At 39.4% G+C, this 24,368-nt stretch overlaps 1 protein-coding gene across 3 annotated transcripts; it reads left to right on the top strand.

The window, feature by feature from the left end:
• The first annotated feature begins 15,502 nt into the window (after positions 1–15,502).
• LOC147896351 (glycine-rich RNA-binding protein RZ1C-like) lies at positions 15,503–17,636 on the top strand. 3 transcript variants are annotated; one of them, XM_087382326.1, is made up of 3 exons: positions 15,503–15,563; positions 15,954–16,103; positions 16,484–17,636. In XM_087382326.1, the coding sequence occupies exons 2-3, from the start codon at positions 15,993–15,995 to the stop codon at positions 17,114–17,116; spliced, it is 744 nt and encodes a 247-aa protein (XP_087238452.1). In that variant the 5' UTR covers positions 15,503–15,563; positions 15,954–15,992; the 3' UTR covers positions 17,117–17,636. The 3 variants fall into 3 exon arrangements, with proteins under 3 accessions (XP_087238452.1, XP_087238451.1, XP_087238453.1); XM_087382325.1 differs by having other exon boundaries at positions 15,510–15,563; positions 15,987–16,103; XM_087382327.1 differs by having other exon boundaries at positions 15,516–15,539; positions 15,987–16,103.
• Positions 17,637–24,368: the final 6,732 nt, after the last annotated feature.

The following is a 24,368-nucleotide window of genomic DNA, read 5'->3' as shown; positions in this document are numbered from 1 at the left end:
TGTGCTTTGGTGCCTCAAAGGATATCTTTTCTGTTTCATATGCTTGGCAAACATCCACCATGCTCTGAAAGACTGAGTCCTCATGGAAGACAATGCAAGTAACATCCCTATATCTTGCAACAGCGATGTTCAGATCCTTGGCCTCAACCTTATTACTTGGTATGCCTTGCATGTTACTTACAACACCTTTCAAGCATCTATAGAACCGAGTCCTCTTTGCCATTTACTCAGATGTAGGTCTCCTGCCCTTCACTGTTTATGGCTTTCCACAGCCCACCCATAACTCCCTTGCCTTTATTAGGATCTCAAAAAGCAAAGAGCTTTTTTTCAACATAAATGGTGCAGAATTCAACCTTTCTGATTCTAGAATGTACTTCTAGTCATCGTTAAATATGCATACATGACAAATAACCCGTTGAAACTTTTCCATCCACTCCATCTGTGGCAAGTTTCCTTTTCTTCCCTCATTAAGAGCGATCCTGCAAGCTTCACAAAAGTGTTGCCCATCAATGGGCTCAAACTTGCATCTTTCCAAGAATCTATTCTTTGCTAGCATGTATCTCTTCTTAATGTCATTCCCATATCGGATTTGGTACAAAGCCTCTCCATGAACAAAGTCACTCCTTCTAAAGTTCTCAAAAGCATCAAGAATATCCATACGTTTTTGAAATGTGACATCAAGCAATGTAGGATCATCTTCTTGAAGTCTCGTAAGCACCATAGGATAAAGAGTGATATTAGTGGCAACTGGACTTTTTGTTATCCTCGTATCTTCATACAATTTGCATGCAAATGTCTTATCTAGCTTTCTTTGATTTGTGAACAATGAAGCTGGATCAATAAGTATTGTGGCCACGTTGAATTGTGAAAATCCCCAAATGTACCCCTCATCCTTTGGAGGATGTAAGTCTGCCACACTTATAGAAAAGTCTACAAGACTTGTATCTTCTTCTTGCGGATCCTCTTGATCATCACTATCCAATTTTTCACCCGGTTTTAAATAACCTGCACTTGAATGATCTGCACATGGAGTAGAAGATATTTTGGCTCTCTTTCTGGGAATAGCTATGGAACTTGAATCTGCTCCACGATCACTCCTTCTTGTTCCTGTAGTTACAGCAGTCGATGGTGTAGGTACAGTTGGAGATACTATAGTTACTGCCGTAGATACCATAGTTACTCTTGCCATAGATACCATAGTTATTGCCACAGATATTGGCGGTACAACTTGAGGGCTACATGTTATAGATGGTGTACTTATCGCTGTTGAAGGTACAACACCACCACTTGGAAATGCATCCCACATTTTCTTCAATGCTTCCAAGGCACTAAGTAATTCTTTGGATCCTTCAATTGAATCTAGTAAGGGCGTCAAGAAGTGCTTGTGCGTAACTCGTAACTTGTAGACCACATCGTCATTCCTCCCTTTGCACACAACCTCTATCAAATTGTTTTCTTTAATGTTGGTGGTTGAGACCATGCCACCATTTCTTACTGCCTCTAGAGAATATTTCACGATTGACACATTCTCGGTAGTGATCACCAAAAAACACTTTGATTTGCACTCTAGAAAATACCAAGCATGTTCAAGATATTTGAAAGACACCTTGGAACCAAAAGTCGAAGCCATAGTTTTCTGCAAAGCAATCAAAAATAAAAAATGAGAATTACAATGATTTTCAAACTCAGAATATTTAAAAAATTGCTAATTAAATATTTAGATATTGAAAATTAAAAATTAATTAAAATTTCAAAAGTTAAAATATATTTTTATATTTCTAGGTACTATTTTTTTATCTAATATTTTTTTACATAAATAATTTAATTCAAAATATTTTATAAACATAGATAAAAGAATTTAATTTAATTTTTCTAAAATTTTATTTTATTTTTTACAATTTTTAAAACTTTTAAAACTTTTATTTTTTTATTTTTATTTTATTTTTTGGAGCCCTTTCGGGCCCCCGACTCTCCTTAAGGGGAGGGGATTAACCCCCCCTTAACTTATTGCATGCGCAACAGGTTCAGGGCGGGGTTAATCCCCCTCTCTTAGGGCTTAAGGCTTCGGGGAGGGTGATTACCCCCCCTGAACCTGTTGCGTGTGCAACAGGTTCAGGGGGGGTTAATCACCCTCCCGCCTACCCCTCACCTCGCCCTGCGAGTCTCCCCCCCGTCTTGCCCTGCGAGCCTCCTCGCTTCCTCTGCATATCCCCTCTCCCCCGCCTCGCCTCCCAGCATGGCCCTCGCCAACCCTCCCCTTGAGCCTTGCTCCCCCTCCCTCGGGCCTCGCCAGTGCCACCCAGGCCACAGCCGCTCCCTCGCCAACACTGCCTTGACTCCAAGCCCCTACCTTTGCAAAAACAAAAGGTCTCCGAGATTTTTCACCTAAAGGGGAAGGGGAGGGAAGGAGAGGAGGGAGAGGAGGACGGGTTGGACGAAGGGTGAGAGGGAGAATAAAAGGAATAGGGAGAGGGGATGGGAAGCAGGAGGAAAGGGGAAGGGAGGGAAGGGGGGAAGGGAGGGAGGGAGGGAGGGAGGGAGTACTTGGGTGGGGACGTGGTGGAGGAGCTCGAGGAAAGTTGTGAGAGAGAATGAGGAGAAGTAGAGTTTTATAGGAAATGAGTAGCTTTTAGGTCAAGTCAGCTTTTTTTAGTTTTTTAGGTTTTTTTAGTTCTTTTAGGTTTACTATAACATTCTTCATTCTCTCTTTCATTCAAAGTTCATTCTTTCACACTCCACGCTTCTCTCCTCTCATCAACATGTTGCAAGATTCTCAAAATTTTCAAAATGTTGCAAGAGGTGAGTTCATTTCTAACCTATTGCATACACAAGAACTTCTAAGAATCAAGTTTTTGAAAATTTGGATTTTTTTCCAAATCCGATTCTTTTCTCAAAAACCTGTTTCCTCAAAATTTTTTGACAAAACTAAAACTCTCTCAACCTATTGCGTACGCAACAACTTCAAAAAACCATCTTTTGCATTAAATCTTTTTTCCCACAAATTTCCCTCTCCACCTCAAAATCTCACAACCTATTGTCACAAATTTCTCTCAAACTCAAACTCTCCTAGCCTATTGGGAGCATGCAACAATTTTTTCAAAAAAAGAAAAAAGAAAACAATCTATTAAAAATTTCTCTCAATGTCAAAACCACAATAAAATTGATCTGTTTTGAATGACAACATAATTGAATTACCAAAATTAACACCGAGTCATAAAAAACGACAACAAAATCATGCAAACTACAAGTAAACTCCTTTTTTTTAAAAAGCCAAAAAAAGGTGCATTTTTTTACAATTATAGAGAAAAATATACACTTCATGTCAAACATTTTAATGGAAAAAGATGGCATTAAATATTACTTACATTTTAATGTAGAACCCAAAAATATTTAGCATTATAAATTGAAAAAAGTGTTCTCTTCTTTAATTTGAAAAACACAACAAATTACAAAGGAGAAGAAACTCCTTATATTCATTCAACTAAGAGAGTCGCTACAGCGTTTGCTTTAAAATACCAATTGTTTTCTATGCAAGTGCCTATGTATTTTTAACTCAAATCCATATACAAGGATTTCTACATCCTACAAATTAAGCATGTACACACATCGATGAATTCCATTTATTTTTCTTTTATCATATTGTTTAAGCATTGCTAGATGATATGTTCCCTTAAGTCCATTGGTTGAAACATTTTTTAATGAATTGACTTCCACATAAGTAACAACATTTCCCTCATTGATAAGTTGTGTAACAATATACATTTCTAGAATACTTGTTGGTGTACATAGCATGCTATCCACAAATTGATATTTGGTAAAATGATGTTACTTTAAGATCCAATATAATTTAATGAAACACTTTTACATTGTGCTAGTGCATTGTCTAACAAAACAACTTTTCTTTTTTATACACAGTTGATCAAATGGTTGAATTTTAATTTATTTTGACATTAATATGGGTAGGTATATAGGGAGTCCACAACCATAGAAGAGGTTTATTCAAATCAAGCATGTCTCTAGATTTAGATAGAAGCCCAATGACTCAAACGATCAAATTGTAAATAGGCATGATTAATACAATTTATCATTTACTCTATTTCGGTCTATTGGTTTGATTGAGAGCTCTAACCTTTGCAAAAATATATTTTTTCGTTTAGAAAGGCTAGATTTGGAAGAGAGAGTATTTTAGCAATTGTCTTTTTGAAAAATTGATGAAAATTTGGATTCTAGTCTATATTGGTCTATTGGTTTGATTGAGAGCTCTATCCTTTGCAAAAATAAAGTTTTTAGTTTGGAAAGGCTAGATTTGGAAGCGTGAGTATGTTAGCAACTGCCTTTTTGGAAAATTAATGAAATTTTGGATTCTAGAATCCACTATGTTGACAAGCATGAGCATAATAAAAATTTTGTCTGAAAAAGGGAAAGCTTTGTCAATAGAACAAACTTTTATACAAAAAAAGATGAACAGTTTCGATTCATGAATGAACCAAAATATAGGGCAAAAAATTGTCATATTGAAATTTTGTCAGAAATTTTTTTTTCCCATTGATGAAATTTCACCAACGAAAAAAAAATCCACAGACAGAACTTTTTTCCCATCGATGAAATTGGGATTCTAGAATGGATATTAGAATCACAAATTTCATGGATGGGAAAAATTTTCGTCGATGAAAGTTTTGTGACAAAAAAATTTGCCATCTAATGGAATGAAATTTGCATTCGAAATTTTCTTTTCTTGGGATGAAAAGTTTGTTTAATCGACAAAAATTTCAATCCATTCAACTTTATCAACAAAGTGGATTCAAAATTAAAATTTACATCATTTTTTTCATTTTCATGATTCATCTTTAGATCAAAATAAAGTAAACCACTAAAATTATTAGATAATTAATTAAAAGTCAAATTGATAATCAATTGAAAGTATTTTTAAAAGAAATCTAGGTAAAGTACAATAATGTGCAATGTCATAATGTCAAGTTGAAGAATCAAGTGCAAGTACCAACGAATTATTATTTATAAGTGAAAATAAAGCTTAAGAAAAATAATTATAATAAAGGGTAATTAATTTCACAAGCTGTGAAATGCACACTTGCAATTCCAAATTGATTTTCCACATGTACAATCATGCTTTCTATGATAAAATTATAACTCAACTTTTTTTCACTAACATAATACCAATAATCATTTTTATTTAATATTGATTCAGTTGTAATTTCATGATCTCTAAGATACGTGATTGAGTAGAATCTTCTATGCATAAGCTTTAAATTTTTGACAATTTAGAATATCATTTTAATTGAAATTCCAAATGTAACACTCAAGTATGTTCTTAAATTAAGTTTAAATTATCTATTGAAGCAAGTAATAGGAAAGCATTTAACAAAAAGTGTTCTTTGTTGCAAAATTCATAATTGTACTAGAGATACGATGCAATTCAACCCTTTATATGATTTAATGTTTTATATATGTACTTTAAAGAAGTTATATGTCTATTCATTACTTTAAAAAGGCCACTTAAAATAAACTATGCACCCCATTCTATTATAAAAGAATTTTTGGATTAATCCTTAAGGGAAATAGAGATTTGTTTATACCCACTGTAACCATCCATGAACAAGTACATCTTATGGCCTACAACCTAGTCAAGTATCCCATCTATAAATAGAATTGGAAATAGATCTGGCACTATTTGGGCATTCAACTTTGTATAATCCATGCAAACACAAAGTTTGCCTTCTTTTTAGGCACTACCACAATTTGAAACAACCAGTCACTATGGTCTATTTCATAGATGAATCCTCCTTGGACAAGTTGATCAAGCTAAAGTTCAACTTGCTTTGAATAATTTGGTTTCATTTTGTACCATTATTAATGCATATGTTTTGCATTGATTATCAATTAAATTATGTGCTAACTCAACTTGATTGGAACTCTCTGCAAATCTTTGTAGCCCCATGCAAGCACATCTTTATATTGCAAAGAGAAGAGTTATGTGACAAGTTGATGGTAATCATCCAACAAGTAGGCACTTACCACTATTGTCCATGGTTCCTTTGTTGTGCCTGAATTTAACATTTTGGGCCAACTTGGGAACCATTTTCTTTGTTCCAAGTTGAGTAATCATGAGCTTTGGCTCTACTATCTCAAGTTCCCCAATTACATCTTTAGTGAGATCTTCAGGAAACAAGTGCTACTGTGTTGCACCTTCTATTATTTTAGCCTCTGCTTGACTTCTTCTACCACCTGGAATATTCACGCAGGTAGTATTTGTAGCTCCATCATCCCAATTTCCACATCTTGTGGAAATCCTAGACCTTTAGGTCTTTCGGCTGATAGTTACTTGGTACCTTACTTGGGTTGGTAGGAATCTACACCTTCATTTCTCCAATCTTGATGGACATCATCGTAGTACCCCAATCATGCAAAACCTGAGCATTTTTCAACGAATATTTACTAAATACTAGTTGATAGGAATTGACTTCCATTGGGATAACAATTACACTAATTGTTATATAATGAATTCCCCCAAAAGTAATTACAACATATGGAAGTTCTAGTCTTTGATTAACCATACAAACTTAAAATGGGTAGGATTTCAAATTCTTAAGTTTTAGATGTTTCATAATAGCATCTGAGATGATACTAACTCTAGATTCACCACCTAGGATCACACAAGATACATGTACTTTTTGACCTTGAGTGTGATAATCGAAACTATTTAATCCACCACATCGGGTGGTGCACTACTAAGAAATCCTAGGTATCATGTGTGTTCAAGGGCAATTAAAAAACCCTCAACTAAAAATTTTTCCCCAATAAAACCAACCCTCTTTACTTATGAGCTAAGGATTTCTTTTAAGAGTTGAATAAAAAAATCCTCCTATTATTGTAATCCTATTAAAAATTTCCCAAAATTGGGATTAAAATACCCCTCCTTTTGAATGCACGTGGTACACTAAAATTTTTATAGGTGAACCCCCCAGGTCCACCACTAGCATATTGATGATGGGTATGGTCACCAAGGAGTCTACTTCTTTGGTAGGCTTCTGTTCTACTCGAACCTACTATAAGAAGAATTCTTTATAATATAGAGAAATTAGAAGTAGTTTTGCAATTTTCAACCTTCATTTTGTGAAAGGTCTCCCATTGTTTGACTACTTCTGGACTCGAATTTTTAGTAGTACTTTGCTCAGTCTAAGATTTTTCTCATTGAAGCTTCATCTGAATGTGGTAGTATTGAAACAATATTAGTGTCTAAACTACGTTATCATCAACAAAATAATAAACTTTGAAACCCATTTGAGTGAGATTCATCTCGTGAGCCATTATAGTGGTATTCAAAAACACCTTTATAATAGCTCTCTAGAATTTTGAATGATATTGAGACTCGCTTTGTTGTGAGCATTCTCATTTGAAAATCTCCAAAACACCATTTAAAAAATGCAGAGTGTAATTATTAACCATGAATATTGCAATGACAATGTACAGGCTCTTTAACTTGACCAAGTGTTTTTAGAGGAAAATGAATTCAATATATGTAGTTGATGTAAAATCAATGGGCAATGACAAGCATTTGATGTAAAATTAGGTGGTAATGACAATCATTTATCATGCACTTTCAATGTTTAGACTGACTAGCATTATTGTAAAAGGATAACTTTACATGTCATGTTGATTACTCATTGTGAAGTAAAAAAATACACTTTAGGATGGAAACATAACAGCTTGTTGATGCACCATTGAAATCCTTGAAATAAATCATGATTCCAAAGAAACTCTCAATTTCTAGCCCCAACGGGGAGAATGGCACTAGTGCTAACTCCAGTGCCATTTTGTAGGTCCTTGCATGAAATTGGCATCACTACCATTCTCCGTTGGTGGCAATCTACACAAACTCAACTACATGTAGATTGGCATTCCACTGATTTTATTGGAAGTAGGATAATGGCACAAGTGCCAATGCACATGTGAGTTTAGGATTCCTTGTGCCATTTTTCAGGTCTTGGTATGAGATTGGCACCACTACCATTCTCCACTAGTGGCATTATCCACATTCACATGGAGATTGACACAAATCCTATATGATCTGTACACATAGCAGAGTGTGAATAAAGTGGGATCATGTAAGCCTAGTGTACATAAGATCAATGTAAGAACTAAGGAGGCTCAAAGTACACTAAACAAGATGTGAGAGGGAGACAGAAGTAGGCACACTCAACCTATTACAATGTATATTCAACAATACATGATAGGCTTCTTATACAGAGAGAGCCTTTAGAATAGTCAACACTTGTGGGATCCTTTGCTCCACATCTCTCCTTGTGGATGTCCTCGATCCCTTCTCGCTGCCCTTCAGCGCATTGAATGACCACCAAAGGTGAACCTTTAGTAAGCTAAAGCATTCAAATCAGTCAACACATAGCTCTCCCTAATCTCTCTTTCTCTAACGATAGAGATCTCAACACTTGCGGGATCCTTTTATCCATATCTCTCCTTGTGGATGTCCTCGATCCCTTCTCGCTGCCCTTCAGTGCATTGAACGACCACCAAAGGTGAACCTTTAGCAAGCTAAAGCATTCAAATCAGTCAACACATAGCTCTCCCTAATCTCTCTTTCTCTAACAATAGAGATCTCTCTCTCTTTCATTTCTCTCAATCTCAATCTAGGCTTAGCTAAACAAATCGACACATGAGTTTGGGGTTCTCAGTTCCATTTTGTAGGTATCTGTATGAGATTAGCATCACTACGATTCTCCACTGGTGGTAATCTGCACAAAAACAATGTGTGGGTCTCGACAGTGACTCACGTGTTGTGGGGATGCTGAAGAGATGCCGATGGAGCCTCCACCCCAAGCTACTCCTTGTGAGAGAAATGCAAGGCATGAGCTATCCACAAGTGTCACTCAAGCAGCCTCCGAATTGTTGCAATGTGTTTCCATGAGAGAAAGAGGGAAGGGGGAGAGGGGAGAAGAGAGGGGAGAAGGGGGGGAGAAGGAGAAGGGAAGAGGAGAGTGAAGGGGAATGGAGTGGAAAACACAAGGACACTACAATGGAAACAAGAGAACACCCAACACACTCTTTAGGAAGAGAAGAGGGAGCTTGTATTCAAACTTGTGCAAACAACAATGAAGACCAAAGTCAACACTTTGGCCTTTTATACATGTCACATTTTTAAGGGAGAGCCAACCCTTTTGCTTTTAGCACTCTCTCTCTCTTTACAATACAAACGCTCTTGGGCCCATAGGGTGCCAAGGAATATTGCTATTCTTTCCATGTCCCCCTATTAGTAGAAATAACGCTTGTGTTAACCATATTAGAGCGCTTGGGACAAACCTGACATTAGGAGGTTTTCCTAACCGGTTCCCAAATAGCGCTTGTGTTAGCCTCGTGCCTCCAAGGTTTAGGCAATTTGGGGCTCAAACTCCTTGAGCTCCCTCACGCCTTAATTCATGAGACACTTAGCAGCAGCTTGCAGCTGGAACGTACACCCTGTGCACGTTGCTTGCACTCTTTTACCTCGCAGTATTTGGGGATCAAACTCCGTGAGCTTGTATTGTACTCTTTCCATGGCTGGTTCCATTGAAGTGGATAAGAATGTGCACATTGCATGCAATCGTTGGCCTTGGGGTATTAGCTAGAACCTACAATCTATGCACGTTGCCTAGAAGCTTTGGCCTTAGGATAGTTAGGGATCAAACTCTTTGAGCTTGTGCTATACTCCTTCCATGTGCACGTTGCCTACAACCATTGAACTTAGGGTATTTGGGGATCAAAATCCTTGAGTTTGTCCTTTGAAGTAGATCATGAAGCCTAATCACCTCTAATCACTGATTACCCTACATCAACTATACTCTATGGATGTTAACATGCCCCCCTTCCTGTTGTTGATCCGCCCTCAGGTTAGTCATGCTGGAGGATTGCATAGCGGTCCAGCTGTCGTGGAGTGAGGCTAGTGAGGTATGAGCGATACTTCCAAAAATGGGTGGCGTGCATATCCTCATATGTGCAGATGTGGTCCGTCGAGATTGCGGACGCGGTGGTAGAGGCGGAGGTTCTAGAATTGTGTGGAGTGATGTCGAGATTGAAGATAATCTGGTTGTTTAGCTTGTGGAGGCGGTCATCAATGGGGCTACTATGGGTGGGGAGGTCATGGAGGAGTAAGAGGAGGAGGCAGTTGAAGTGGACTACTACTACGACGGCAGGATCTAGAACTGAGCCGTATGTGTCATTGAAATACTGGAGGTGGAAGCAAAATCCCTCCTGAGTCATCTCTTTGGGGAAGTTGTACGTTGGAAAGTTGTACAACATATTGGGGTCCTTTTGCTAAAGTTTTTGGAATTGAGCCCAAGTCCATCATCATTCCATGGGCATATACAAGGGGTGGATTTGGCAATCGATGTGGGCACTACTGTAGTATCACCAAAATTTATCCAGCTTCAAGAAGAGGAGTCGCCATCGTGGCTATAGACCGACATCTGCATCGGTCATTGAAACTAGAGCATCGGGGCGAGGTTGTATCCTCCTCTTGTGCTCTTTGGATGCATGCATCGCTAGTCATCGAAGGACTATGTGATGAATTTTGTGAGGGGGAACACCTCTAGGATTTTGTATAGATGAAGGTGGGAGCCCTCGAGTTGGCACTGCCAATGATGCATAAGTGCACTGTCTAGGAGCTCTTGAAATGACTACAAGTTGGGGCACCATTGGACGTCTTCAGGGGGGAAGCAGGACGAGCTGGCAGAGCTTCGTCATCTGCAATGGGAATGGGCTCCGGCTTGGGCTCCCGCTTTGCTGTGCCTATTGGCGTTGTCTCTTCGGCTGCCTGGATAAAATTGGATGCCTTGAGCAACATGTTGAAGGGTGCATCAGGAAGGTCAATTGGAGTCATAGAGGAGATGGATGGGGAGGTTCCATGCTATGTTGTGGTGGTGTTAGAGGCATTAGAAGAATACTCAAGTAGTGTTGTCTAAGGGAGGGGTGGTTGGGTGGCTTGTTGGGTGGGTTGGGCAGGATCCAGAGGAGGTGGTGGTGGAATTTTGGTAGGAGGGGTGATAGAATTAAAGAGGGTGATGGCTTCTTAGCCTTATTCCTCGGTGGATTCCTCGAGGTATGCTACATGAATTGTTTCAAAATTGCTCACCAAGGACTCAAGTGAGTCTTGGAGAGCTTGTAGCACCGTGTTGAAGAGGATTATTATGCCAATGGGGTTGTAGGTGGTGGATTGGAATGCCGCAAGGTGCCCTTGGGATTAGATTGCAAAGGCTCAGCCATAGTTCTGCATCCAATTAATGTCTGCTTGTAGAATTTTGGGGGTGTAGACCCACGGCGTGAGTTCCTCAGGCTTTGCGATTTGCACCACTTCATCATCCATAGGATAATTAAGGGACTATGTGATGATGGGCAGCTAGAGTCTAGAGGTCGCACGGGTGGATAGAGAGAGAAGTGGGTTGGAGATCTAAGGAGAAGTATGACATGGCTAGGATGGGTGGCAATGGTCGGGATTACGACGAAGGATGTTTTGGAGGGAGTTAGGAGGAAGTGGGGCTGTGAAGTCTAAGTGGAAGATGAGGTTTTGTGCGCGGAGTGCGTCAAAGTGCATTTGGAGGGTTTGGGGGATGGTGCATGGTGCATGGTGCAAGTGTATATGTGGCGAACTATGTGGAGACCTCCCTATACATTCAAAACTCCTAGTCCTCCTGATCTTCCAAGCCTGACTCTTCTAATTGGCCAGGGGCACATTGTTGTTTCATTCTCTTCTTGGAGGGACACAATAAGTTCCCGTTCTTGGCCCAGGAGATCCTATAGAGATTGGATCTGACATTCTTGGTGCTCTTGTGTTTTGGCGTATTGTGCCTCTGGCTGTGCCTTTTGCTCCAATGTTGTGCGTTGTTCGTAGGCTAGACTCTACCTTGTCGACTTGGTCCATGAGAGTGTGGACCAGCCTTTGCTTGTGGAGAGGTCATCTTTGAGCTTCATAAGGGCTAGCTCGAGCTCTTCAGATTTCGCACAGTACTCCTCTACCCTTTATACGACTGCTTGACCTGTGGCTTCAGATCCCTCAAGTGTTGTGATATCAGCTTTCAACTTAGGGATCTTCTTAAGCAAGGTATGTTTGTCACATGTCATACAAAAAACTTTATCTAGCTGTCTCAACATTTTATTCTCCTTACATACCATACAAACCATATAGAACTTATACCCAAGATGGGCAGCACTCCAATCACCTAAAATATTGAGAAGAAATATTCAATGATGATATACTAGCATGTATATGCAGTCTTGCAACCAGAGAATAGCATAAAAATTAGAAACTGGTCATGGGGAATTTTCCCTCACCAACCAACATCACGATTGGTCATGGGGAGATTGGACTTATGGAAGGGAGAAATTAGTTGAAATGTAGGCTCTGTCCTTTGCTTACATAAAGAATTTAGTTGGGTAGGGTGCTCCTCATTGCTGCCAATACCTACACCTACTATTGACATGGATGATTTATTTAGAACTCTCAATGCTAGATGGAATCTGAAAGATGATAGAGCTAAGTGGTATGCCAGGTTCCATAGGATTTAGGTCAGAAATGTGCCTGAGAAAATGTCTTGCTTTACTTGGCTTATTCTTCACAAAGCAGTGTGGACTAATGCTAGAGGACTCAGAATTGGTAAGGGAGATGGTAAATGTATGAGATGCTAGACTCTATGGAGGATGTTTTTCACTTATTTGTTGCGTGCCCCCATGCCAGAAGAGTATGGAAGTTCATTCAGATTGAGTGTGGAGAACCTATGAATTGGAAAGCTATTTTACTAGGTGATGCATGTAAAGTAAGGCATGAGCCATGGCTCCAACTAAGGGCCCATGCTCTTTGGTTCATATGGATCTTTAGAAATAATTTTCAGCTTAATCATAAAGATTTATGTACTGATGCTCTGTTTGCTTCATGGTGGGATAGGAGAAAAGACGTCTTGACTTCTTCGTTAGTGCTTACAACCTTGAACACCAAAGTTTGAATGCAAACATTTCAAGACACAAACACCATTGTTTTATCTCAAATGAACATGCCAAGCTGCCTAATCTCTTACAGAGGAGAACATCAACAGTTGGACCTTCCACTTAGACTCCCTCTTCTACTCTTGGCCCTTCCTCACAATCTTCTGATGGCCCCCTCCACATTCCTCCTGATTTGGCTAGTTCCTCAGCCCAGGTTCCTTATACTAAAGACTTGGCTGGCTTTTTAGCCCAGTTTCCTCCACAACATTAAGGAGGAAACCTCTAGCTTTTCATTCCACTTCTAAGAAGCTCCTCTCAATCTTTTTTGAAGAATTTACTCTCTTTGTTTTTTGTCTCTCTTGTTGTAAGAGAGGATGTACTTATGTGATCAGCACTGCTATTATGGTTGAGCTCTGATGATGTACAAAAATGTTATAAATTAATATAATCACTTTTTCTACCCAAAAAAAGAATAGCATAAAAATGCAAGAAGGATGCAATTCAAGAAGCCATGTAGCCATTGCTAGTATATACAGTCTTGCAACCAAAGAATAGCATAAAAACACAAGAAGGATGCAATTCAAGAAACCACATAGCCAGCAAGTTTGCAAACCTAATTTTTGTAACATATTTGATGTAAATGTGTGAGGAAATTTTTGGAAAGATCAGTAGCAAGTGATGGTTCTTTGATTAGAGCAACAATAGTTGCATCTAACATATTCAATGAAATAACACATTATTAGATATTTAGCATGGCATGAGAAGGCACTATTTATAAATGCAATTAAATAATCAAAATTTAGTAATGCATACAGAGATAGAATCTGGATTTTACTCATACATAAAGAGAAACTGGATGTGCCTACAATTAAATTTTCCAACTATGTCTATGAGCCCTACCCATGGCTACATGTACATCTAATGACTGTGATGTTTAAGCATTGAACTGAGATATATATTCCCATATATAGATCTTCCGAATATCTACAACACCATATGCATCCTTCTAAATATCATTGCACAACATACATGCACAGATTTTGTCAACATACTCTCCCAAACTTTCCAAACAATAGGGAGAAAATCCCCAGCTAAATCATAATGTAATGTGACTTATATATTAACATGTTTCACTCATTAACATAAAAAATACAACTGCCCCTCATAATCTTTTTCAATACATTCTCAATTGGACAAATGTATAAAGAAAGTCAATTACTTCTCTACCCCGGCTGAGGATATACAATGCTCCTCCACAAAAGCATAGATGACTATTTATTTAATTAAGAAATGTTGATGAAAACTGAAGTCTGCTAAAGAAAAGCCATAGGTAGTATACTCTCGTTAAGACCCCTCAAGAAGCCATAGGATGTACTCACTCAGTGACTTAGAGAGAAAACAGAGTCAAGGATGTCAAATCTGAAAATCCTTGCTGCCAACAGACAATGAAATGCTAGAGGAAGAGTTCCAGCTAGATGCAAGGCCAATCCACCATAAAATCTTTCCTGGCAGCACAAATACAAATACCAGAATAGAAACTTCGCATAGAGACAGTCGATGTTCTAACTGCCAGCTTGCAGTACATATATTTTTCTCAATGAACTTTAACATTGTAACTGCACGGTGGAGACACACACATTTGGGACATACTTAACTCCAAAATGTTTGTACTATTCAAGGCATGAGAGCATAAAAGTGAACCAAACTATTCGCAAGAGATAGACATCAAGAACCATTCAAACTTATCCTAGTACTGCCTAAGACAAACGTATACCATCGAATACAAAGGACAAAACTAGAACGGTATCAAAGAAGCACCTTCATTTTTTGCCATCTCCACGTCCAAGTAGAATGGTTGGAGGAGTGCTCCAATCATACGAAGAAAAGGGAACTGAATGGAAAGTGTGATGAGTCAACACCAAAGTCCCCATTATATACACTCATAGAGAGAGAGAAGCGTTTTGGAAGGGAAGAGAGTGATCAACGACTCACATGCGAATATTTGAACAGAAGATTCACCAAATCCATCCCTCAACCAAGTTTTCCCGAATTTCTAAGAGGAAGCAATAAGTACAAAATGTTCTTTAGCAGAGCACTCATAGCACCTGGAATTCAATAAAACCCAATAATTTGTAAAGAGACGGAAACCACTTAGTATGGGCAATGAAACCCAAATCATGTAGAGAGGACACCTATGAATCCATCAACAAGGAACCAACATTCAATAAGGTGAGGAGTGGACCTTCCGAACGATATGAAAACAATTAAGAAGAGAGCATAGAAGTTCCGTCGCCATGAGCTAGAATGTCAGAAGATGATATATTCTCTGACGAAGCACTCAAATAGTACCCACAGAATGACATGGCGTTCGGCTATCACTCCCCTAAGCAAAGTCAACATGACTTTTTGGGCCTTTCCAAAATAGGTCACAAACATTGATTGGGGTCAACTTTCCATGAAGCGAATATTCCCTTGCCCTAAAAGGCACTATAAAACCAGAATTTTTGAAATACAAGAGAGCTGGCGTTAGGGTTTCTGGTGTATGCAGTAATCAGGTCCGACTCTTGGCTTGCTTCTTGGTATGTTTCCCCGTCCTCTGCTCCTCTTTGTTCACTACGTTTTCGTGCTTGCGCTATGGTTAAAGGGGGATTGTGTAGTAGATTGCCTTACAGGGAAGTGCGGAAGCTCTGCTTTCTGAAAAAGAGGCCGAGGGGAGTTTGGAGACTGTGCTTGTTTCGTTAGTTTAGGGCGAACTGATAAATTTTGTCGAGTCATGCTCTGCATCGCCCGGGGGAGATGCTTGCTGGAGGAGTTTGAGTGGTTTAAAGCTTCTTTGTTTAGTTCGACGTAACCACGACCTTAAATACCGGATGTGCTTGCTTCCAAATTACTAGCCCATGGCTTGTCACGGCCCACGGTTTTATTTCTCAAGCGTGCCTGTGTTTGGCTTGATTCTTCTGCCTTGGCAGGTGCAATAAAAACTGATAGTCGCACGGATACAGGTTCTGATGGCAGGTTTTGAGGATTTCCGGGTATTTGTGGGCGGGTTGTCCTGGGAGACCACTGACAGAAGCTTAGAAAATGCCTTCAGACGCTTTGGGAAGGTGGTGGAAGCGAAGGTGATCTTTCTATTTAGTCTATAATCAGATTTAGTTCAAATTGTTGCCCTTCTTGCAGCTGCTGCATTACTGTGTCTTGGAGCGACCTCAGAAAGTTGATTCGTTTAGTTGCTTACGGTTGTGTGAATGCTGGTCAGTGGTTAATTATGACGATTTTAATGTCTGAGGTCATTTCAGTCAGCAAGGAACTTTAGGTTTGTGCAGTACAGTTAGTGAAATTCTGGTCGGTTGTGATTAGCTAGTTTATTGCATCTAATTTCTGCATGTTAATTGATTCTGGAGCGTTTATTATGTGGTCAGCGAAGAATACTGTGAACTGCCTTATAATGCTTAGTCCGTGTAATCCTTAGTCTTTTTCTTATTCAAGTAATGGGTGGCAGGTAATGCTAGACAGAGATACTGGCCGTCCTCGTGGTTTTGGATTTGTTACCTTTTCTGACAAGAGGGGTATGGAAGAAGCTATTGATCAGTTGCATAACAGGGAGCTTGATGGTCGTACTATTTCTGTGAACAAAGCTCAACCAAAGATGGGGGGTGGGGGAGGAGACTATGGTTATGGAGGTGGCTATAGTAATGGTGGAGGGTCAAGAGGTGGGTATGGTGGTGGTCGTGGTGGTGGTGGCCGAGAGGATTGCTTTAAGTGTGGTCAGCCAGGTCACTGGGCCAGGGAGTGCCCTTCTGGAGGAGGTGGTGGTAGGTTTTCCTCTCGAGACAGGTATAGTGGGGGTGATCGATATGGACGTGGTGGGTCTAGTTATGGCAGTCGGTACAGTGGACGTGATCGTGATGGAGATCGCGGGAGAGAGCGGTATGGTCGTGATCGTGGGTCTGACAGGTATGGTGATGGTTATGCCAAGGAAGGGTCCTTGGGTGGCTATGACTATGATAGTGGCCGCGGTAGTGATCGATATGGAAGTGGTGGGCCAGCACGCTATGAAGGGAGTTACAAAGAACGCTCTGGGCCATATAGCCGGCCTGGTGGTGCCCGCTCATCCTACGAAGATCGATATTGAGAAGTGGGCAGCTGTCAAGTAGTACTTTTTTTTTGCCAAAGTGACTGGTTTACCACCCCTTTTGCCAAATGCAGCATCCTTGACAATGAGTATGTAAAGTGATATTTGTTTAAAAGAGAAACTGGGTGCAATGTTTACAATTAGTGTTCAGATCAAGTCTAGTATGTTTTGAATTGAATATTATGAATGCTGTGAGGATGCTTGTTGGCAAGTGTGAGCAGCTCACCACCATCTTCTATAGCTTGAGCTTCAGCTGGATGTTGGTCACTGAAGCTGCCAGAAAACTGGGTCTGATTTGCTTTTGCCAACTGCATACTGTGGTTGCACTTTTGCAGTTATTTGTTACAAGATTGTACTGGCTGTTTGTGTGCTTCTGCGGGCAGCTGCCAGATATCCCAAGCTTTATTTGAACATGATATTGCACTCATCACTGGACAGCAGGTCTGCTTTGATACAGCCGACAGTAATTAACTTGTAGTTTGAGCTTTTTTGCTTAGTTGTGAGTTTGAAAGTTATGCCAGCCACTACTATGTATATGTAGGCAATGTCACGTTGTTGGTTTCTGGCTGCTGGTCCTTTTGTTATTTTGTTTGGATCAGTTTGCATGTAAGTCTGAGATAGAGAACATGAAGGAGAGGCAGTTGGTATAAGGAAGCAGATTAAGACCTTTGTTCTGAAGCAGATTAAGACCCTTAAGAACAATTGAATTATCTTGGTTCATACCTGCTCATGACGTATTGAATGCAAACAGCACTGTGCTCGAACGATCTTGTTTCAGTTTCGTGATGTGCGATTCTTAGATTTCCATCAATCTGGGTCTACTGTTACACAAGTGTACAATACCAGTGCAAACAGTTTTTCAGTGTCGAGTATTTATGCCCTGTGGAGTCTCAGATGACAGATATTTAGTAGTGCAGTAAAGACAGACCAAGGCCTCCCAGCATAGCAAGGTACTGTTTTGGTCACTTCGTTGGCTTTACGAACGAAGGAGCGGAGCGAGAAAACGCCAAGCGCTTTACTTGGTATGCTCCTGTCTGATACTATGGTCAAGTCAATACTCTGCTTTCACAGGGAGGTGCAATAATGCAAGAGTCGGAAAACAATACTGAAATGTTATGCTGAAGATTATAATCTTCTTTTTGGGGTCTTCAGCAAACAGCAACTTGAAGAGATGAGGAAGAAAGCTCTCGTCAATCTCAAGGTGGTATAATATTTGGGAGAAGATTGAAGCAGTTGCAATCAGTTCATGAGCAAGCTGAAGGGAAATTTTTCTTTGTGGGCAGCTATTGAATTTATCAGACCTTCCATGCAGCAATGCAGGCTGAGGTGTCTCATTTTGGGCAGCATCAGCAGCAGACAAGGAAAATACGTAGGCAGTGCTGCCTGTTTTTGACTGCGTGCAGCAGGTGTTTGCATCAGCAGCAGGAAAGGAAGTTCTGTAGGCAGTGCTGTCTGTCTTTGACAGCCTATCCCACCTGTTTGTGTGCGCTTGTACCTATTCCTTTTACCCACATGGGTCTGTGTCATCCACTACTCCTGCTTTGATTCAAAGCATGTAAGAAAGTAGACTTGTATACGATCTAACCTGCCTTGTTAGGGAGGTGATTTATTCACAGATTAAAGAGTACATTCTCCAAGAGACTATTCAGTGTTAACCAGATGTACTAGGCATTCGTGATACATGGATGCCAATCTTTTTGGAGTGATGGCTAATTGTTATCAGCCCCAATTAAACTTGAATGGATGATGATATATTAACTCACTGTGAGTGGTGACACTAAACTGATTAAGTTTCACCTTAATCCTGACACGTATCAGAGTGGATAGTTTGAATGGTAACTCATCTTTGTAGACATCAAACCTAGAAGCTTAGTTAATTTTTTTAAGAGGGAGTAAAAGTGGAATTGCAAAGCCCAGATAACAGAGGGTGCAAGGGCATGCCTTAGCCTTGGCTGTAATGGCAGACATCAAAAAGTCCTGCATTAATGTTTGAACGTACTATCATCTGCCCATACCATAGAAGGGTTATGCTTATATTGGTGCCATTTATGCATGTGGACTCATGGATCCTGACAGCATGTTCTGAGTATGTTTAGGGGTAACTAATTTTGGGAAAGTAGGGGGATATGCATGGTCTGTTCATATCTGATTTATGGTACAAAACTACCCTGGTGCGATCTTCTCTGTGGTAGATCCTCTGATAGTTTATTGCTCTTGCTCAAGTGCAACTTCAGTTTCCTCAATCGTAAGCAGGCTCCAAACAATTGTCCTTGTTTTTTGAGCAACCATTGCTCGTGAGAAGGCACCTGATCAGTATGGTACCATGAAAGGGCATTTTAGTAGTGAAGCTGGGTCTTGACAGATCATCTTCAAAGAATATTTGGAAGGTGGAAACTCTGTTTCAGGTGTTGTAATCAGTTTTCAGACTTAAAACTGTCTGCCCAGTGCCACACTATTTCTTGTGTCATGCATTCTCCTAGTCTGCAAGGCTATGACAAATGTGTTGGCTTTGACAGTGCATTGCTCTCAATTATTGATATTCAGTTGACGCTCAAGGATCATCTACATTTCTGTCCATTATTCCTACGGATGCAGAGATGCTTTTATAATTGAATGGTTGTAATAAAATCCTGCTAGATAACATTCAGTCCACTTTCCTTGTTGATTTTGATGAAACTTGCTGTCTACCACTTAATGCTGTTCTGCTAATCAGTCATGATTTGTTGCCCTGCTTGATCTAACCAACTGCATCAGATGTTATATATTTTGAACTCTCTAATGGTGAAGTATGTGTTACCACTTAGTGGGATTGCTGAAAATTTTTTAGTGTTATGATATAACTTCAGAAAAGTTAGTGTTCTTACTTTCTTGAATGTTGTCATAAAATATAAAACAGAAATCTGGATTTATATGTAGTGGGATCTTGCTTCAGTACTCGCGTGTTGCATGCTTGTAAAACTTTGATGTACCTTAGCTACACACTGAATGGTGGTCATAGTTTTGTTGTCCATTTGCCCTGACAACAGGTTCACCAATCGTTGCAGTTTGGAGGCCCCCTTCACTTGGCAGTTCCCCTTCCTAATCTCTGATTTGGTTGGTAATCTTTGTGCTTTGACTTGAGATCTTCCTCAAACGTTTGCTGATGCTTAATGCTGGGAAGATTTGTTCTTAGTAGATAGTCCCAAAACATTTATGTAAGTCCGTGTTTTGAAAAGGTCCTTGATTGCTGTTAAAATTTGCGCACATACTTTTGGAAAAGATAATGCATTTCAAAATTCTCTTTGGGAGCATTTGTTGCTGTTGTGGGGAGACCATGGACAAGAGTTGCTCACTTGACCCACGCTAGGATAACAAATGGTGTGTTGCTTGACGGGGTGACTTGAAAAACACACAACATCACACCTTAGTTGACGAAAGTTGGGGGACTTGCGTACTGTTTGCATACATGAGGGACTAACAAATACCTTTTCAATGCAAATAAGTTTGTAAATGCGTAGTAGAGAGAATTAATTTCAACATCTAAACATGTATATGTGAGTCATGACAATCGAGAACAAGGTGCAAGGGTGATAAAACTTCATGAAGAGCTCAAAATTGTAGAAGATAAGGTTGCTAGTGAACGGGTGTTCGATTGTTTGCCCAATAACTTCATATTACTCGTAGCTAGGTAAGTAACTCAATGTAATGTTTGCCCTTCAAAGATGAAATATCAAGAGAGTAAAACATTTGGTGCAATTAAATAGATAGATAACTATGCACAATCAGTGCTATGCACAATTAGTGCTATGGTGATGAGTCCTAGACTAATAAAAGGATAGCGTAATGGGACTAAAAAATACCCTTTAAATGCAAATAAGTTTGTAAATGCGTAGTAGACTTAATTTCAACATCTAAACATGTATATGTGAGTCATGACAATCGAGAACAAGGTGCAAGGTCAATAAAACTTCATGAAGAGCTCAAAATTGTAGAAGATAAGGTTGCTAGTGAACGTGTGTTCGATTGTTTGCCCAATAACTTCATATTGATTACATTTCTAAATGTAAATGTAGAGCCCACTCATAGCTAGGTAAGTAACTCCAATGTAATGTTTGTCCTTCAAAAATGAAATATCAAGGGAGTAAAACATTTGGTGCAATTAAATAGATAGATAACTACGCACAATTAGTGCTATGCACAATTAGTGCTATGGTGATGAGTCCTAGACTAATAAAAGGATAGCGTAATGGGTTTAGTGACACATTGCATGCTAGGTTGCATGCGCATTGTCTCAATAAATTGTAGATTTATAATTCTCTCTACTCGTCTGCTTATTGATTGGCGCTAATAGGAATTTCACCTTATAATTCATATTTGTTATATAGTTGGAAGGTGGATAGGAATGTTGCAAGTACATGTTTTGAGGATTATGATATACCTTCTGACCACTTACCACACAAATTGAGGGTTTGTGAGTGATCAAGGCCCTTAGCAACCTAGATTGATCATTCACAAGGTCTACACTTCAAACCTTTGCACTAGGACTTACCGAGTAGGGCCATTTGAGGTGGTGTGGGATGGTGGAGTGTTGATAGAAAATTGGGTACAAAGACCTTTGTATAAATGGATGCTCAAGTATGTGTGGGTGTGTGGATATGTACGTGAGATTATATGTTTATACTATGGCCAAAGCCCATTGTTGGGCATTGATGATGTCGATGGGGATGTCATCGTAGCTAGTCCTTGCTTTGTGTGATTGAGTTTATGGTTTTCAACCCTTGTGACTGTCATGAGATTGAAACTACACATTATGTTGTGTTTTTAGAGGATGAGTTGGGGCTTGTTCCTAGGTTCATCTAGATATATTTTTCGATGTTTTTGGCATAGAATGCATGAGATCAAGATCATGGTTGCGGTGTTTCATCTCAAAATACTTCATGAGCTCCTCTTTCTTAGTGAGCACCTATTCTAGACCGTGCACAACTTACCCAACTAATCACAAAGAGGTGGGGAACAGACTGTTTCTTGCGAGTTATAGACAAGCTAGCCTCCTAATCTTGAAATGCTTAGATTGCTATTAGGAAGAGTTGTTGATGCAACACATGGAAGGTAATAATGGCCACCATGCTTTTTAAAAAGTATGTCATTATTACATCAATGTTAACAACTCTAAAGGTCACTTTTGAAGTACAAATAAGCAACTCGAGTAACATAAACAACTATTCATTAGAGCCATTGATACAAGTCAGTTTCTTGGAACTTTAGGGATTCCATAAAGCAAATTGCATATCTATCTCGTCTATTGGATTGCTTTTTTGGCTAAGCTCAGATCCTTCTTGTAAAGAGATTGTGAGCTTCTACATCAAATCATTTCACTAAGCCATACTATTTCATTGTTTTTGAATGTGAGTGCCCATGCGTTCAAGTTCTCATCCATATATCATGAGCGTTTGTATGCACCCTAAGCTTTTAAATCTCTTCAGAGGATCACAAGTAGCAAATAAACGTAATTAAATGGATATGCACTGATGTTATTGTTAGTTGTCTCCCAAACCCCTCTAGAGAGGGGTAATTAAGAAAAATGTTCTTGTGTAGCTTTAAAACATCTCATGCAAAGCCCTAACATGATGCCAAAATGGGTTGCCCTATCTCCTCTCCACACAACTTCGTGGATAATCAAGAAAGTAAGCGGTATATTTGCAGCTCATGGTTGTGGAAAAGTCAAATGCAAATTATAAGTTTATGCGAGCTTCCAAAACATAGGAATTCGTGATGGTAGTGGTTATGGTGACCAAGATGCCCAAGGGTGGATGCTAGGAGGAATCTAAAAGGGAAAATCCCAATAATGTGGCAAGGTGGGCCAGTATGAGAATGAAACTAGTAAAAAATGAAGTTCATGTGGTCCAAGATTGCATTCATGCTTAGCCAAGCAATGTTAGCAACATTAACCATGTGCTAGGATGTCTCATCCCAACTAAGATTAGCATGTGTTAGATAGATGTGGAAGCTAGTGCACTCTTATGTAATGAGCAGCTAGCTCATGATGAATATACAGCTCAAGATTGCAGCACATGTTTTGCGAATTGAGAGTCCTATGCTGTTAGTTGATGAATATCCATATAATACATTCACTGCATTTTTGAACAGCCATTTGACGCCTAAGGGTGATGAATACCCTCAAGTGTAACCACGAAGTTTTGTGGATTATTGGCTACCATGGTGTTAATATCCAAAGCTTTGAAGAGGGCCATCCTAGCAAATGCGAGCTGAATACTACACATTTATGGTTTTAAACCCCAAAAAATGGATGGATCAAGAAGATTGCTTTAGTAAGTCTTGGGCACTTCTCTGTAAATCCAAGTCCATTTCTAAGTTACAAACCTCAAGAGACACTGATGTAAGCAAATGGATCAGCTTGTGGCAAGTCAAGTCAAACAAGGTCATGCTAGTTTGCACTCAAAAGTATGCCCTCTTAATTCCATAATCACCACAATTAGCAGCCAATGGTTTTCAAAAGACAAGGCAATACTAGTCATTTGCTCATTTTAAGAACTCAGTGCCTATTGTAAATGAAGTTTGCGTGTGCAAGCCTAAATGGACACCCAAATGAGCATTTTAAAAGAGTGTTTAACTTGGAAAACATTTTTACTCGTGGAGTTTGCAAGCATTATAATGTTCAATAGGCTCTTAACCTAGAATCTGAAATTTTGTAGAGTTAGTACAACTTCCACCAACAAAAAGATTAATACTCAACACAAGCATTCATAGATTGCATCTTCATTCTTGGGCACATCTACATTCTTGGGAGAATAGACAGCATTGCATTCAAGGGATGAATTCAAGAGCCCTTTATATGGATTTTAATGTAGATAACTGTGTTAATATACCCGCTCACAATGCTTTTATTGGTGTCCCAAGTTTTTATGGAACGTATTTACTTTCTAAACAACTACTTTGTCATACAACAATCTTGTCTTAAGAGGTCCTTAAAAAAAAGTAAACAATACGGTTTTAGTCTCATGATAGATAGTCCCACAATCTTCAGAAACATGGCATCATGTATAGCAAGGACGAGCTCACTGACACCATCAAGACCCAACAATGGGTGTAGACATTGAGTAAACATATGCTTTCACACACACACACACACACACACACACACATTGTGTTTCTTTCAATAGGCTTGAGGTGAGGGGCAGACTTGGCCATGATGCCTAAAGGCTAACACTAAAAGAGAAGGCTCATGCTTTAGTTTGAAGATGAGTGCATTATC

Source organism: Dipteris shenzhenensis, chromosome 12, assembly GCF_047967505.1.
Source record: "Dipteris shenzhenensis isolate YYH24624 ecotype China chromosome 12, Dip_SZ_1.0, whole genome shotgun sequence".
Lineage (NCBI taxonomy): Eukaryota > Viridiplantae > Streptophyta > Polypodiopsida > Gleicheniales > Dipteridaceae > Dipteris > Dipteris shenzhenensis.
This window is presented reverse-complemented; position numbering and strand designations above follow the sequence as displayed.

Excerpts from the sequence above, each read along its gene's own strand:
- LOC147896351 (XM_087382326.1), top strand. The coding sequence starts at position 15,993 with ATGGCAGGTTTTGAGGATTTCCGGGTATTTGTGGGCGGGTTGTCCTGG. Across the intron at positions 16,104-16,483 it reads GGAAGGTGGTGGAAGCGAAG|GTAATGCTAGACAGAGATAC; the intron begins GTGATCTTTCTA and ends AATGGGTGGCAG.